The sequence below is a fragment of the Parasteatoda tepidariorum genome, chromosome 4, assembly GCF_982258835.1.
Source record: "Parasteatoda tepidariorum strain Cologne lab strain chromosome 4, Ptep-v5.0, whole genome shotgun sequence".
Lineage (NCBI taxonomy): Eukaryota > Metazoa > Arthropoda > Arachnida > Araneae > Theridiidae > Parasteatoda > Parasteatoda tepidariorum.
Window position 1 is genome coordinate 108,896,270 of NC_141758.1, and position 18,807 is coordinate 108,915,076.

Below are 18,807 nucleotides of genomic sequence, written 5' to 3' on the forward strand. Positions count from 1 at the left end.
CGCTGCAAGGTCTGTAAGAGGGGATCGTTCCCCCTATTAACCCTTTTTTGTTTTGTTTATTCTGTAACTGCTGTTTCGTACCTTCCGACTCCAACGTGTGTTACGCATGATCATGCGTGTGTATTACAATTGTTGAATGGTTATTTGTTTTGTATTGTATCAATGTACTTATCAAATTTCATTAAAATCGGTACAGTAGTTCTAGAGATAATCGACCAAGTCTGCAAGTTCTCTTAATTTATTACATTAGTGTATGTTACACACAATAAAGCAAACAAAAACTAAAAGACAAAAAGAACAAGGATAAGAAATATTTTAGTAAGTTTCGTTTCAATGGTCGGATTGTTTTTTTAATAAAAACCAATATTAATTATTTGATGACATAATAATAAATGTGGTTTTTAAATACTGGGTTCGATATTTTAAGTTAAGAAACAAAACAAAAAATGCGCTTTTTTACAAAAAAAAAAACATTAATTTAGCGAATCAAGAAATTTTTTTTTGTGAACTCGTAAAAATTGATGTCAAACATGTAATTTTTAAAAATTATTTGTTCTTTTTATTAGTTTGTTTCATAACAATCGAGAGATTTTTGGTGTGTAGAGCATAAAAATTTTTGCTTTAAATAAAACAAGGTAGCTTTAAATGACAAAATTCAAAATTTGAGCGAAATCGGACGAATAGTTTCTGTGTGGTGAAGTTTCAAAAACGTCATATTTTTAATTTTCCATTTCTCATGACCGATTCTTTTCAAACTTTAAATTTTGTAGGTTAAAATTACACAAATCAAGCTTAGGTACAGTTAAACAGTTCAATTATTTTTTGATGATTATCAAAATACTATAAAAAAATATTACGGCTATATAAATATAAAAAAAAAATTTTTTTTTACGTTAAATTATCTTTGAAAAAATGGTTTTGATAAGCATATTAAAAAGATTTTAAATTGTCTTATCTAATTTCAGAAATATGAAAAAACACATTAAAATTTAAATTAACAATAAAGGGCTCAAACTTTCGACTACTTACCTGAATAAATGGGCGGAACCATATTTACAAAACTGCGGTTACCCACATTTCTTTGAAGGTTAAAACTCAGAAATTAAGGTCTCCGAACCGTTAAAATTGAATAAACGGAGAGTTTAATTAGCAGATAAAAAAATTATTTAATGTGTCTCGTTTTTTATTTTGCACTTTTTACATAGTTAATCTAAACCGAATGAGAATAATAGCTATTACAAAACTATAGTTGATTATACTATGGTGATTCCACCACTCAAACACTGCTTACTGAAATTTGAAAGATTTAGCTAAATTATTGATCTTGCACAAAGCTCAGAGGTAAACAGTGAAATAAAGATATTTTTTAGGCATCACGTCAAAAAAGTATTCTCACGATATATTATGACACGATATATACTGATCTCAATATGTATTGATTTTACGATAATTTACAAAACGATGATATAGCAATAATTTTCAAGAATTATAAATATCAAATACGATAATTTTGATAGTTTTACCGTTAATGATAATTATCTAATGTGATAATATCAAGGATTTTATCGAACATGATAATATAGTGATGATTTTTCAGAGCAATAAATATTGATTATTTTAATATAGTGATAATTATCGCAAAGGTAAATACTGGATACGATAATATCGCAAATATATAAATAACTATACTCACCCAAAACAATATTAAAGCGAGGTATAATTAAAATTTCACTTAAGCAATTAAAATATTAATCAATGAAAAAAAATTTAGTATAATGAAAATAATATTGCAGTGGAGCGCAAAATATCGATATTCACTGTTTATATATCCGCAATTATCAAATTCCGGGATCATCCAGATTTAAATCTGCATATAAATGAACTGATTCGCCATGTTTTAATTAATAGTAGGGAAAATGCTCACACAGTCTTTCGGTTTAAAACTTGGTTAATTGAACTGATAGACTGAATCATATCAGTTTAATGGAAAATAAATAAATTGTTATAGTGCCTGGATGTCTTAAATACACCGATGATTTAAAAAAAAATAAATTAAAGAAAAACGAAAGGACATTAAAATTAAAAGTTTGTCACAATGTGCTTCAAAAACCTAACGTATTTTTCTCCCTAATTTTCAAAATTAGTATCAAAGCTGGTCTACAGATGGAGCAGAAAACCATAAAATACAGTTTTCAGTTTCATTTGCAGGTGCGTTTCGTAGTTTTGTCCTCACAGTGCACCAAGTCGTTGCTGCAAATGCTGGTTATTTTGAAACATTGTGTCTCCATCTGCTGACGAATTTAGTAACCATTTTTAAAAGTATGAAGCAGTACATTTCTATCTCCATTTTTTTTAAAAATTTATTTTTCAGACTGAGGGTCTTTTTCGGGACATGAAATGAGATTACTGGACTTACCATATGCAGTGGCTGTGGCAAAAATCCAGGGCGGAAATGATTTGTCGGAAGAACTTTCTGGCTTCTTTAGGTGTCAGGCGACCTTTTTTTACTAAATAATCGAATAGTTCGCCGCCTGACACATGTTCTAAAATTAAATACCTAAAACAAATTAAAAAAAAGAGTTAATTGAAGAAGAAAAAGCAAGAAAAACATTAAATTCTCTTTCACAATGTTTTCTTTTTCTTTTTTTGAGCGAATAGAAAATTAGATCAATGTACTTTTTCGTTCCTCTTGTTGAGTTTTACATTTGACCGCGGCAATTATTTTTAAAAACTCACTCATTGGCTTTTTATTTACTTTAGAAACAAAAATAATGACGAAAATTGCTTAATAGATATAGTTCATTTGCGTAGCACTAGAGCTGCAAAGTCCTCCATGTTCCCATAACAAATCAATACCTCTGGGGGTACTGATCCAGGAGTTTCCTTGTCTTATGGATTGGGTTCAAAATTACAAGGCTACGGAGTTGAACATTGGTGGACTATAAGTTATAGTCCACTAATATATTATATAATTATAACTGTAAATAATTATAGTCTATAACCCAAAAATTTGGTCGGCTGTTCAACGACGGACATAAAACCTAAATTGTAAGAACTTCTTTGCCATCTCCGCGTAAAAAAATATCCCAACTGCCAAAGAAAAACGAATGAGAATAATAATATAAAATAAAAATTAAAGTGCCCGGCATAGTCGTTACTTTAAAATAAATTTATACGTTTAGTCAGGAACTGTTTTTCAATTATTTATTACACAAGTAAATTACGATATATTAGCAAATTTGAGTCTGCATTTATTTTAATTTATGCTTATTTATATCTCTAGTACACAATTCTTAAGGGAAAACACAAAAAGGAATTCTATGCAGCATGTAGGAGCTCCTTAAAAATGGGGAGGCCCTGGGCCTCTTAGGACTTATAATAAATCAGACACTACATTTAATGCTAAGTATTCAATGATAGTTTAGAATCGAACATTTCCTTTTTACTTTGTAGACTACAAAACTGACTGAACCATTATAAATCTTTGTGAAAAATGTAACAAAATTTTACAGTTTTTTTTAAATTTCTTATATTATTTTTTTTTATCTCTCCAATAGTCATACTTCCATAACATCCTGGAACCAGAATTTTAAATAATAGCAGAGAAACCGTGGTTTCTATTTAAGAATATATAGCTTAGAAGTAGGTAAACTCAGAAAACTGATAAAATATTTTTTCTTTTAAAAAAACAATATAAACTTAACGTTTTTAGTTATTTCTTATTATTACAAAAAAATATATGTATTTTAGTCTTTGGCATTTTTTTTTGCATTATAATAATGATATCTTGTTCACAATTTGATCATGAAAGAAAAAGGTCCAGACAGTTATAAATTATTTATATGCAATGAAACAACCTAAAAGGTAATCAGTTTGATAAAAAATTATAACCAACGAGAGTAAATCGTATTTTGTACATAGGTGATCACTTTGTACTGAAAGAAAAATCTTAAAATATTATTTTTTTAAGGCTTAAATTTGTACCAAACAAAGTTCAATGTGTTGGACGCTTGCTCTCAGGGGGGGAAAAGGAAATGCGTACAAATGTACGTTCCTGGCCATATTATTAAATTCACTATAAGATTCTATGCAAAATCTTAATTGCCAGGTGATACTTTACAGCTTTATTGTTTTTACGTGGCTGAAACCAGTTTGTACTTTTCTACGTTAGTGTATCAATTAGTTAACATTGTAACGCTATACGTTAAAAATAAATACAAATAGGAAGTATATAAAAAATCTCATAAATAAAACCCATTACATGTGTGTTTACATTTAAAAGTACTGCACGTAAACTCGTGCAAAACATGTAGTTATTAAAAAAACTACAGCACGTCTAATAATTTAATCTAAGTATCATAATATACTAATATAATACCTGATATAATAAATATTCTATATCATCGAATTTACGTCATATATCATCTAATTTAACCAATTGACACAAGAACGTAAACAAGTGCAAACCGGTTTCAGTCGCGTAAAAACAATAAAGCTGTAAAGTATCACCTGATAATTAAGATTATACATAGAATCTTACAGTACGTCTAATAATTTGGCCAGGGACTGTATATTTCTTCAATTTTTTATATTGTTTAATATTATGGAAAAGTTTTAAGTAGCACATAGAGTTTTTTTCATGCCAGATTCTCAAAAAGTTTGATCATTTTCTGTATAAGAGAATCCCACATCAAATATAAATGTAGCTATATATAAATACAGATAAATATATGTACTAATAATATAGCTATAGCTATAGTGATAAATATAAATAAAGCTAGGTTTAAATATATCCACTCAATTTAAGACTTTACTTATATATTTCATATTATAAAATGTTTACTAGCATTCTAAAAATAAATATTTTATCTTTGCCACAAAATCGAGAAAATGCAATATCACACTTATCAAAAAAAAATTGAAATCCCTTTAGATCTTTTAGAACATACGGGAACCTAAAAATAGCTTTTCTGTCAACTAGAGGAAGAAAATAATGCGCCAAATGCTACAAAATTGAAAACTTAAATCTTTTCTTTATTCAAAAACTTTATAAACATTTACTTTATATTCTATTTTGAAGTTGCCGTCACACCAATAAATTTTTTTATTAAAAAAAAACTCGGATATTCTAAATTCAGATTCTATACTTATAGATTCTGTATAGAAATTTTTATACAGATTTACAAATGTTAGTAAAATTCTTAAAATATTCTAAAAAGAATCTATCTAGAAATTTCAGATTCCATATTTGTTTTACTTTCTACTAGACTACCGTATTTTGCAAAGAAAAGAAACTTAGATAATAATTCTTTACAACTGTATATGCTTTAATAAATCGATGTGGATATTCTGCACCAGATTTAGACGTGACCTGATCATCAAACTACCAAGGGCAGCCCAATGTAGTTCAGAAGTATAATAAAAGTTACGCTAATTGTCAATAGTATCAGTCCAACACCTCCTAGAAGAAAGAAGGCCTCATCACGGATCTATTTAGTAGTCCAGCGTAACGAACATAAACTGCGCAGTGGGTGAAAAAACGAAAGATGTTCCTACGATCGGGCTACAAAGCTGCGCAGTGGTGGTGAATACGAAAGATGTCATTACGTTCGGACTACTAAAGAATCAATTTTCTTGTTTATGGTGACCAGTGCTGATGCCTTCTCTCTTCTAGGAGGTATTGATCAGCTACGCTTTTTTATACTAATTGTAATGTGCCATGTCTTTTAACACCTTGAGCGTCATACGTATTTTTACGTCAATCCATGAGGGTTACTTTGAAGTGTTCATATTGTGGTATAGCATTACGAAGTGCACTACTAACAGATTAAAGTTAATAAAAAATTCATTTGTAAGGAATAAAAACTAAGTTAATTTTGAATAAATTTCTAGTAAATCTTTTAAACAACTTATCATTTATTTATTTTTATCATTTTTTTAATATATAATATATTTTACACAGTCAATCACTCACGAGATATAAACGGAAAATTCAGTGTCAGTCACTGATAACTGCCGTGGCACTGAACACGTTAATTAGCTTCTTAAAACTCTCTAATCTTTAAAAGCGAGCGTTCTTACGAAGGGAACAGCGCAATCTACCGGTTAATTTTTATACTACTCCTTTTTCTTTCACAAAACAAACTTTCATTGCTCTGTGTAAACTCATATAAAATATCACACCATTCTGACAAGTGGTTCTTTATTTTTTACAGCCTTTAGAAAAGGCCTTTTTTTAAAATTATCCCCACCCTGTTATTTTATTTTATTTTATGACCCTAGTTGAACAACCGACCGAATACTCAGTTTCCGACTACCAGTCTTCAACTCCGTAGTTTTGTCATTTTGAACTCAATCCAGAAGACAAGGGAACTCCTGGCTCAAGTATTGAGAGAAATTAGTCTTCGTGGAGGACTTTTTGATGCAACGCTCTATCCCCTGAGCCACCACGGTTTTCATCACCGTGCTAGTAAGGTCTGTTTTAAATTAATGCTTTCTGTGCAAACTATAGAGCTTTTTATTCAACATCATCATCAGTTTTTCTTTAATAATCGCCATACACGAGTGAAAACGTAAAATATTATAAAAATTCTATTTCTTAAAGAAACTGCAGATTTTTCGGAGACATTTCGTAGTCATTTTGTAGACTTATCTTTATCTACATAAAATAGTTATTTGTCATTCACTCATATTTAAAAAAAAAGTAGCTTATTAATTTCAAACGCACAAAAAAAACTATTTAATGGCTCAAACATAAAGGTGGCGTTGATTTTTTTTTTTTTTTTGCTTAGTGTTTCACATTTTTGCGAAATAAGTTATGTTTGCATAATACTTTACATTCTCTGAACCAAAATATTTAAATAAATTTTTTTTCTAGAAAACAAATATTGATCTAAAGGCTCATAAATCCTTCTCTATTTTCAAATATTATAAAAAACAGCAGCAAGATCTCAAATCTTGCACGGTTTCTTATATGTATATTTTTTATCAAAAAAAATCTAATCCTTTTTCTTGAATCGAAGCCAAAAAAAAGTTATTTTTAATGGAACATTCATTTTTAAAAAATTGAATTTATTCGAAGGAAAGAATTTAATCCTTTTTCATAAGTTTTAGTAAGTATGTTATAATTCAAGTGCATAATTTTTCAATGTATTTCTCAGCAAAAATATAATTTTTTAATTGTTAAAATTTTTAATTAAAAATATGCTTTTTTCTGTTTTCATATGATTTTTATGCACTAATGGTTTATTTTTTTTTAAATACCTTTTGTTTTAAATATCAAATTATTTATTTATTTTTTCATTATTATTTATATTATAAATAAAAATTTTTATTTATTTTTTCCTTTCCAAAATCGTATTTAAAAATGTATTATTTTATATTATTTTATATTATTTTATATATAAATTATATTATTTTCAAAATCGTATTTAAAAATGTTTTAAGAATAGTTAGCGACAAGATTCAACTGTACAAGCGCTTAAGTTTTTCCCCATATCTTGCTATATAATACAATACATAAACTGCTATAAATCTCACAATTTTATATTTAAAAATAATTATAACAGTTTTTTTAAAAATTAAAGCTATTTTGCATTCTAAAATTTTTTTAACAACTTAAACTTTGAAGCTCAAAAATCTGTTATATTATTTTTAAAATCTTCTAATTCTTTCATTTTTTTTGGTGATTTTTTTGCAACATTTAGCTGTAGGTAGCAATACATTAATTTAAAAGTTTAAAAAGACGAGAAATTTAAAAATAAGACTTTTTTTCACCTTGCGAGTTCAAGTCATGGTCGAAAAATAGTTAATCTAACTACGTCGCACCAGAGTTGCACAATGAGCTATTGGCGACGGTCTGGGAAACATCCCTGATAATGATCCAAAGACATGCCATCGCAATTTTGACCCTCTGCAGAGAGGATGGCTTCCCTGCTTTGGAAGCCCGACGACCTGCGCGCGAATTCCAGCACTTTACAGTAGAACAGTTTAGCGTGGACAGATACCGTTCACCCTCGGTCTTTACGCAGACCGATCAAAATGGTCACTCGCCCGCTTACTTACCACAGCCAGTGATGCTTGACTTCGGTGTTCTACTGGGAATTAGTGTTCTTACGATCAGTCCATAGCGGGACAACATTTAACGGAACTAGTTTGTATTAAAAAATTAAATATTAGTTTGCAAGTAAAATAAAAATTGAGTATTATCACATAATGACAAAACGAGTTGATGAACACCCAATAAAATATTTGTCGTCGTATAAAAATATTCATTAAATTATGCAAAACACGATTGCTTCTAAAGATCTTTTTCGAAGATTTAAATTGCATAATAAAATATTGATATAAAGTTGAAAATAGTTAAACAATCTGTTTAATTATTAATTAAGTTTAAATTATTATAGCTAACGGTTTTAACTATTTTTGTTCATAAAGTTTAATTTAGGAAATGGAATAAACATAATTTATTTTGATATTTTATATACGCAATTTCAGGTATTGAACTTCAGACATTTTCTAACATAAATTTAATTAAATAACCCGACATACTATTAATTGTACAGTAAAAATTCTATCATATTAAATTAAATAGTAGAGAAATTTAAAAATATTTTTGTTGGTACTTTAAATTAATGTCTTTAACTAATCACAAACGAGATTGACTAACTGCAATTAGAATCATAAACTAAATATATAAATGTATTTAGCAAACATCGATAAAATGAATTTTTTATTAAAATGATTTTATCTTGCCTCTTACTTCGGTTTAATATGATTTCTCGTCAGCGTTCTAATTTAACAAATAAATTGAAATTTAAAAAAAAATGTTTGTAAAATGCAGAGTAATGCCAGAACTATGGGATTTATAACTTAAAACAACAGAAAATGGGCTTTTCATAGATGAAGGCTGACATTGTCAATAACTATTCTAACCCCCACATAGGTGACCTTCGGACGAAATGTGATCTTCGATGAATGGTCCACATTGAACAGTTAACTTGCTACTTGTGACTGCGACATTATCCACCTTCTCGCGCTGTTGCTTCTCAGTCTCGATAAAACACAACGTCGGCCTGCGTACACTCGACTGCTAATGGCAACACAGAAGCAACCACCACCGTAAACTTAACTCAGCTTTCACGGTCAGCAAAAGTACGGTGATCTTAATACAGCTCTACAGGCTTCTCACAAAACAGCAATGAATCAACTAGTGGTATCGGTTCATCCAATTCTATCACAGCTATAATTCTGGTGAGGGAATACTGTAGTGCATCTACCACTACAAATGTACAATTCCAGTTCACTAATAAGACATGTTAACTCGCTTCTATGTTGGGAAAGTGAAGGATGATATGATCGATAGCCATAGATCGATGATAGCTGAAGATTGACATGGTCGATAACTACTACTATCCCCATATAAACGTTTACTGAAAATTTCAAACCAATCCTGAAAAGGATTTGAAAGTCGCCTTAAAATTATCAAAATAAAGGATTAATTAACAATTTTTGTAATTCTTATGAGACCAGATAATGCTGCGATAGAGTAACTTTTTAAATATTAAAAAATTAGATCATATAGGCAAAATTTATTGTAAAGAACAGTAAACAACGGTATAGAATAGCTAACAGTAAAGAATAACTGTTTTCAACTCACAGCAGTTACGAAAATAGCATATTAATCGTAAAAAATAGCGTTGTTTCATGTGACGAGATAATTTCGAAAAACAGTCTTAAAACGAAAATATTAAAGTTTCCTATTAAAGATAAACAAGACACAAATTATAGAGGGATGAATATAATTTTGCGATTTATTTAAAGCAAAAATTGTATTTCTTTAAAAAAAAACTTTATTAACTATAATAAATTATAATCTATAAATTATGCTTTAATTAAATATAAATTATAACTTAATTATAAATTATAACCTACCTGAAATATAAATTATAACCTATTAGAGATAAACGAGACATAAATTATAGCTGAATGAATGTTACTTAACGACTTAAAGTAATAATTGTATTTTTTTTAAAAAAATTATAACTTTATTAATATTTATGAATTATATCCTATAAACTACACCTTAATTATAAATTATAACTCAATTATAAATTATTACTTTCGTCAATTAAAACTTATAAAAATTACCTTACTTATAAGTTTATTACCTATTAAAGATAAACGAGACATAAATTATCGCGGAATAAATATAATTTAGTGACTTACTTAAAGTAAAAATTATATTTGAAAAAAAAATGAACTTGATAATTACTTCGAAATAGATAAAATACATTTTATACATGGATATTAATGATAAAAAAAAGAACTCTCGTACATTTTGGAATTAAAAACGTTAACTCCTACGTTCTCCAACAGATGGAGCTTTAAACGATCTCATCCTGAATCATAACAGTTTTTCTACTTCTATAAACATTTTTATGTAACTCTAACTGCTGCATCTAAAGTTATGTAGTACCAAATAACATGAAATCGTATGCATGTTAAATATATGATCTAATAACATTTTATTTTACGATTAAAAATTTAAATTACAACTCTTAAACTTTTTAAAATAATAAAGAAAAATTATAATACTTACAAATATTTTTTATTCTCATAAACATCATATAAAGCTAAAACATGGGGGTGTTCTATTAATTTCATAATGGCTATTTCTCGTTCAACCTGAAAAAAAGGAAAGAAAACTATTCAATATAGCGGGGCAAAATAAATTATGAATAAGATCAGGTGAAGTATAAATTATGAATAATTTTTTCATCCTAATATTACTTTTGTCATGTTTTTAATTATGTAATTTGGCAACGGTAACAGCACACAGGCAGACTTATAAATCATTTCTATCTGGCTATTGTCACATAATTTAAAATCACTGGTGTTTTTATTTGGTATTTAACTTGTAGCGTGTTTGGTATAAATTTATGGGGTTTTGTATCGTGCCGCTTCGTACTCCATCACGTCATTATCCACAAAACTTTTTTTCGTTGTCACAATAAAAAAAATAAATAATAAAACGAATCAAACAATGTAGAAAAAGTTTTTTTTTGTTGCTATTTTGATTGCTTTTATCATCTCATTTAGTCATCTTAACAATTCTGTATGTAAAAAAAAAATTTGACTTCGTAAAAAAATTTTTTTTGAGAACTTTATGAACAGAAGAACTTTTGTCATGAAAGATTTTAAGTAAAGGATTTTGAGATCTGGAGAAAAAAAAAACACTTTCAGAAATGTATTAAAAAGCATTTTTTACAACAGTTCATGATTTGCAGTTAAAAAAAAGACTCGATTATTTAAAATCTGTTCAAATGTACAATTTCCTCATTAAAAATGTTTTTCGCATCATGTAATTTAAATGTCACAATCTAAATCTCAAACATACTTTAGTAAACAATTTCGGAAAATAAAGTAATTTCACACATTTTTATAACCATTTAATCTATTTTATTATAATCAGAAAATATTTTCCATAATTATTAAATTAAATTATAATGCAACGGATACAAATTATATTTCGCCTTGAATTAGCCTTGGTAAATTAAGTTTAATGAATGGATTTAAATTTTTTTTCGATGCTTTCAATTAGGGTGCATGGTTAGGTAAAGAGCTTATTGAATTTGATTTTTTCTAAACGCATAAAGTAAAAATTTCTCCATTGGGTTCAAACTTATGGTGGTACTCCTAATTAAATCATTGGAACAATTCGAAACTTATGGTGGTACTCCTAATTAAATCATTGGAACAATTCGAAACTTATGGTGGTACTCCTAATTAAATCATTGGAACAATTCGAAACTTATGGTGGTACTCCTAATTAAATCATTGGAACAATTCGAAACTTATGGTGGTACTCCTAATTAAATCATTGGAACAATTCGAAACTTATGGTGGTACTCCTAATTAAATCATTGGAACAATTCGAAACTTATGGTGGTACTCCTAATTAAATCATTGGAACAATTCGAAACTTATGGTGGTACTCCTAATTAAATCATTGGAACAATTCGAAACTTATGGTGGTACTCCTAATTAAATCATTGGAGCAATTCGAAACTTATGGTGGTACTCCTAATTAAATCATTGGAACAATTCGAAACTTATGGTGGTACTCCTAATTGAATTATTGGAGCCATATACTTCATAATGCTACCCCACTCCTGATATTTTTATAACAAAAAGTCTTTGAGCAAAAATTGTCAACTAAAATTATCGAAGGCGTTAACATATTTACAGTGGATGATTTAAATTACGATGATTATCTTTATTGAGTTAAAATCCGATGCTTTAAATCTCAAGCTATTTATTATACAGGATTTCCCAAGGAATTAAAGTCACCTTGATTTTTTTGTCATAACAGAACGCCACGAAAACCAGGGAGAACCAAATCTACGTATTGTACCATTTCTATATACATATTTACTTCTCCAACTGGACGGGAAAAACGTAAGTGTGCGTAAAAACGTATAGCCACTTGTTATTATAACTAATATATATTTATGTATGATGTTGCATAGCATCTACTACCACTCCCAGGATACCACGCGCCAGTGTCTGATACAAGGGCGCCGGCAGAATAATATAAAAGGGGGTGCAGCCCTCTAACAAACTATCCCCCCCCCAAAAAAAATTAAAGTGTTTTGTTATTGCATTCCGTTTTGTTATTACATATACTTTCATCTGCTAATTTTTTTCAAGAAAAAAAATTACCAATTTCTTGTACTTGCAAATTTTGCCACGAGAGACTGCACTGACGGCGCTAGCATAACTACTGACCTTGAAACACAAATAACTACAAACAGTAGTTTCGAATACTAACGTGTTTGTGCACGCTTAACATTGGTATTTATTGTGTTGATGAAGTTCTACAGTTGCGAGAAGTATACATTCTTGTTAAACTAAATAACTAATAGAAAATATAATATTATTTATATTTTATTAAATGAAATTTAAAAATATAGCTTAGATATCTGCCAAGTTGGTGCATAAGAAAAGAATCAAAGATGACGCAGAATTCTTTGAAAAAGTCATAAACAGATTTGGACAGCAAACAAGACGCTTACAATTCTTGCTTGATTAAACAATTTCTTAATTGTTATGTATCAATTATTTAATTATTTGTTTTTGAATAAAAAAAATTTTTAATAAAATTTTTTTATAATTTTTCTTTCTTTCTATATCGCTTTAATTACTTAAAAAAAGCCAGGGCGTGCAAGTGTGCCCTCTTGCACCCCGATGCCGGCACCCTTGGCCTGATACCATGCGCCTTTGTTTTTCAATTCCTACTATTAGTTCACGCTCTCCCTATATCTTGTTTTCTATAGTTAATAAAATACTTTTTATTTATGCACTCAAGTTCTGATACATTTTTTATACTTGTAGTGGAGAGCACTTGATGTTATTACTGTTTCTCCAAATATTAATTCATTAATTAAATTTAATTAATTAATTCTAGTTTTATATGGGAGGAAAAAATTGTCATTATTTAATAAAAAGTAACAAAAATAAAATTTTTCGTCGTTGACCTAAGTAGAAATTGACTTTAATTTTATTTTGAATAATACTTATTTAAAAAAAAAATTAGCCCATTAAACTACAAACAACGATAAACGCGTTGTTAAGTTTCGTTAATTGCACTTCCAACCGCTGTTTACACATACAGTAGAAAAAGTATAAGATAGTAGAAAATGTTCTAGAAATATCTAAGTAGAAAATATCCAATGTCTATTAAGTTTTTGGTAGCGAAAGAGCAGAAGAAAAAATGGCGATGTTTTAGAACAAATTATTACAACCATATGCGAGAATGGCAAACGATATTAAGATATGGTAAAGGAAGAAAGAAATCGAGGCTGAAATTACCAAAGATGTCAATCAATTTTCTTTTTATAAAACTCATTGGAATTTTTCTTCTTGGAACGCGTTTCTATGGAAACAGAGAAGGAGGCGTAAGCTTCAAAAGGTGCAGCGTTCAGCAAAATGTTCGCATTTAACTTTGATTTTTCTTGTTGCAGACGATAAGGTTTAATGGACGATTCCGCTTCGAGTCGATTGCCTATTAGGAAACTGTTTAGTAACATTCCAGAAAACGGAGATTGTTGAAATTCGAAATTTTGTACGAAATTGCATTTCTTGATTTGATACCTAATGTTCCGTTCAAAATCGGAAAAAGTTAAGTCTGCTTAGAAAGTTTTACAGATATTTCAAGTTGTTAAGAGGTTTTATGTCATAACATTTTAGCTTTTTTAAGGCATTATTAAGAACATAAATACTTTCGAAAAATGATTTAGGAATCAAATTGTCACATTAAACTTTAAATTTATGAGAGCTACTAAAGAAAGTGTGTTATTTTTTTAAATTTATTCCGTGTCTTGTTTTGTGGAAACAATCGGTTGTTACAAGACAAATAAGCATGCACAATACTCTTAATGAAGTATAAAAACATTTCATTGGATTATATCTTAATTAGCGAATTAGTTAATTGTAATTAGCAAAACAGATAATTTTTCGTCGAACGAAAAACACTAAAATAAGTCTCAATACGGATCATTGAAATGGTTCACATATGGCTCAATAAAACACCATTTCGTTCGAAAAATGATGAAAATCGTTGTAGCAGGATAAAGAATAAAATATATATCAAATTATTTAATTGTATAGCGACTAAAATATGAATTATTTTTGTAGGAAAGGCAAAATTTTCATTGTAAAAAAAAGTGATATAAGTTTCGATACACCTAATAATATCACTATAAACAGTTTATGAAAGTATGTGCTATATATTAGAGCCGCAATAGCTCAGGGAATTGAACGTTCGACTTCCAATGAGGCGAACCTGGTTCGAATCCCAGTCGATACGAATTCCGCATCCGGCTTGCACCGATCACAGTGCTGACGTGAAATATCCTCAGTGGTAGACGGATCATGGGTTAGAGCTCCCTTGCCGTCAGGCTAACTGTGGGAGGTTGTCGTGGTCTCCCTTTGCATGTAACGCACATGCGGGTTAGTTCCATTAAAAAGTCCTCCAATAGGGCAAATTTCTCCCAATACTCGATCCAGGAGTGCCTTTGTCTTCTGGATTGGGTTCGAAATTACAATGCTACGGAGTTGAACGTTAGTAGTCGTAAACCCATAAAATTGGGTCGGCTGTTCAACGACGGTTTTAAAATAAAATAAAATATATATAGCACAATAAGTAAATACAAAAAGGAAAAATGGAAAAATGAATAAGTTTTTCCATGTTTTCTTTACATTTTGATTTGTTTTAACCTGCTATCAATTTATATACATAGGATATATACGACTACAGAATTGAGAGACGTGATGAAAGGGTAATTTTTGTTTATAAACTTAACACGTCATGGAGAAATCTTCTGAGGAAGGCATTGGCTCACATTGGGCTGTCTGGCCAACTATGATGATGATGAAACTTAACACGATTCAAATTCCAATTTTTCGAAAGTTGATGAAATTTTGAATGCGTTTTTTTGGGATTTTCTCTCATTTTTTTTTTTTTAAGTTTTACGTTATTATTTGTTTTTCTACATAAAATCTATAAGACTTGGGAACTTGAATTTGCAAACATGTGTAGATAGACGTTCGTAAAAAAAATTAAATTTAATAAGTTCAAGAACTACCTCCAACTATTAATCGTGTTGGTTCTTGTACATCCAGGTGCAATACAACAAATAAAAACTTGACATGCTGAAAAGACAATTTTTATTAATCAACTTAACGGAAATCTTTTTCTAAAATGTTCGAAAGTTATTGCAATTTTATGCATTTTTTACTCAATTATTTTTCCTATTTAAAATAATGACTATTCTTGGTTGCAGAAAAATGCATTTTTCTCGAGATCTTTAATAGGCTCGCGTGTGACTTGATGTTAAAAGTTACAAAATAAAATGAATAAATATAATTTTAAAAACATAAGAGAGATTTGATGTTACCAGATATAAATCTTTACATCATGGTCAGACAGCCCAATGTGAGCCAATGCCTTTCTCTAAAGATTTCTCCATAATGACTTCCGATTTATCTTTGATCTCCAATTCTTTTCATTAATTACAAGAAAAGCAGACTCCACCCAGTTAGCAAATTATCCCAACAGCGGCTTTCTTCTTCCATTGGGTTTAAAACGCAGCATCTTTCTTATTGTATTGTCATTACTCATTTGAATCACGTGGGCCATCCAATTCACTCTATTTATTTTGATGTATTTAATAATATCGGGTTGTTTATTGTAGAACTGTATAAATCTTTACATTTACATCGAAATTTTAAACATTTAAAAAAAAAAAGATAAAAACTGTTTTACAATTTAAATTGCTATAATGGGTTTCTTAACGAATACAATTGCTTCTTATTATAAGAATAATTACGTTATTTTAACAAAAAAAATTCTTTGCTTTTGGGGAAAATATCAACATCAGAAATGATGAATGTTTAATATAAGGAAAAATTGTAGCGCAACTTACTCGCTCGTGCTTTTAACTGCTCTTTTAATTTGTGAATGGTCCACTTTTTGTTGTCAAGCAGAATACATAATAAGTTTGAAGATCAACGGCATATATTTTCTTTAAAGAAAACATTATTCGCTCATTTAAATTTCTATTACCTCCTAAGCTTTTCCACACATCTTCCAAAGAATAAAATTATTTGAGTAACCACTTTGCATATTTTTTTTTCCCATGTAAGAGGAGAAAAGTTGCTTTTTACTTTTCTTTTACGGCACTAGGGGTCGCTTTAGAATAATTATCTTTATCGGGTTGTCATTTGAAAAGAGAAATTGTTTTATTTATTTCTTCAAATAATTCTTTTTTTCCAGAATTATCTCAGTAAGATTTGTAGCGCGACGTACAAAGGGATTTACATTTACCTGTCAAATAATTCTTAAAATGTTATACGCGATTATTTTTTTTTGTATTGTTGGGTTTTTGAAAAGCTTATTAATCTTTCCATTCAAATTTAAATATATGCGCAAAGATACGAAGTATTATATTTTTTTTAGATTCTCCTTTTCAAGTAATTTTTGAATATGAATTTGTTTTATAAAAGTCATTGTTCTATGAGAATACAAAATTTTCTAATACACCTTTGGATTTAAACAATCTTTCTACGCTGTTTTATATCACTCATTTAAAAAGAAATTAATTAAAAAAAACTTGGGATATATTTTTTAAATCCGACTATATTATTTTAGTTTTCTGAATTAACATTATTAATCTGTCATTTAGCTATTATGAATTCATATCATAAAAGACAAATTATAAGGGCAATATACACCACTATTACACACAGATAATCCAACCATATTTTCAAGCAAATTAAACTAAATTTAACTGCAAACTGTTTTTCTTTGCATTTTTAAGATTTTTGGAAAACTTTTTTATTTTTATAATCTGTACTAATTTTTATAAAAAAAGGTCACTGTACTATGAAAAGAAATACTACATTTTTGAAATACTTTCTGGTTTAAACAAACATTTTAGAACCCGCATTTCTGATGTATTGATGATTTATAATACTATAATCAAATTTAATAAAATCTCCCAATACATTTTTATGTTAGTTTTAGTCCTAATAACATTACAATATCTTCTTGAATAAGCATTAATAAACATGTTATTTAGATAGCGATAGAATCTTATCACAGTATATTAAAATTTAGAGTGTTTTCAACCAAAATTTGTATCAATCTTAATAAAATACAAGTTGAACATGCCAATTAAATCACCCCAAACTTGTGATCTTGATCCCATATGATTCAACTTACACAAAAGTTGCAGCAAATGTGCACAATGTTAAGGTTCAAAGGCATTGATATTTATGGTTTAAAGATAAACTGATTGTTTCAGGATCAGTGTTCGTATATAGATTCTAAATTTTATACATTTCTAACAAATTCGAATTATTGATAACATTTAATATGACTGATAATACTGCTTGTATTATTTGAATAAGAATGTGACTAATGAAGATAATTAGAATGATATGAGAAAGGAAAATAAGAATATAAAGAATAAGGAGAATATGATTATGACGAATAAGAGAGATACGAATATAATGGATAAAGAAAATATGAATATGTTGAATAAATATTATATATTTATGATGAATAGTAATATGGCTTGTAAAAAAGGAGAGAAAGGTAACAATGAAAAAGAAATTATTGCATTACAATTATAATTTTTTTTAATTTTATTTTATAACCGCTGTTGAACAGCCGACCCAATTTTTGGGTTTACGACTACTAATGTTCAACTCCGTACCCAAAACAGAAGACAAGGGAACTGCTGGATCAAGTATTCTGAGAAATTTGCCTTCGTGGAGTACTTCTGATCGAACTAACCCACATTTGCGTTACATGTCGAAGAAAACATGAGAACGACAAGACCACCTGACGGCAAAAGGGGCTCTAACCCATGATCCGTCTACCACTGAGGATATTTTACGTCAGCACTGCGGTTGGTGCATGCCGGATGGGGGTTTCGTATCGACCAACCATCGCTGGGATTCGAAGTCTGTTCACATCATGGAAGGCGAACGTTCTATCCCCTGAGCCATCACGGCTTGCATTATAATTATATAAAATTATTGAATTTATTTAATTTTAATGATTGTTGCTTTGCCATAAATTAGTACTTTTTATGGTCATCAGGGGTCTGTTTAGAAGAAATTTGGGTCCGTGAACGGACCCTTCACAAAATATTTTAACTTAAAAACGGACCCTTCAGAAAATATTTTAACTTAAAAACGGACCCTTCACAAAATAATTTATCCTTTAATCGGACCCTT

The 18,807-nt window shown here is 29.0% G+C and overlaps 1 protein-coding gene across 5 annotated transcripts in view; it reads right to left on the bottom strand.

The window, feature by feature from the left end:
• LOC107442572 (serine/threonine-protein kinase BRSK2) overlaps nucleotides 1-18,807 on the bottom strand; it is a 223,225-nt gene that overhangs the window by 56,459 nt on the left and 147,959 nt on the right. For all 5 annotated transcript variants that reach the window (XM_071182844.2, XM_071182845.2, XM_087161904.1 and 2 more), the window contains 2 exons: nucleotides 10,601-10,686; nucleotides 2,417-2,557 (listed from right to left, as the gene is read on the bottom strand). In XM_071182844.2, coding sequence (XP_071038945.1) covers nucleotides 2,417-2,557; nucleotides 10,601-10,686 — 227 coding nt within the window. The remainder of the gene's footprint in view (nucleotides 1-2,416; nucleotides 2,558-10,600; nucleotides 10,687-18,807) is intronic.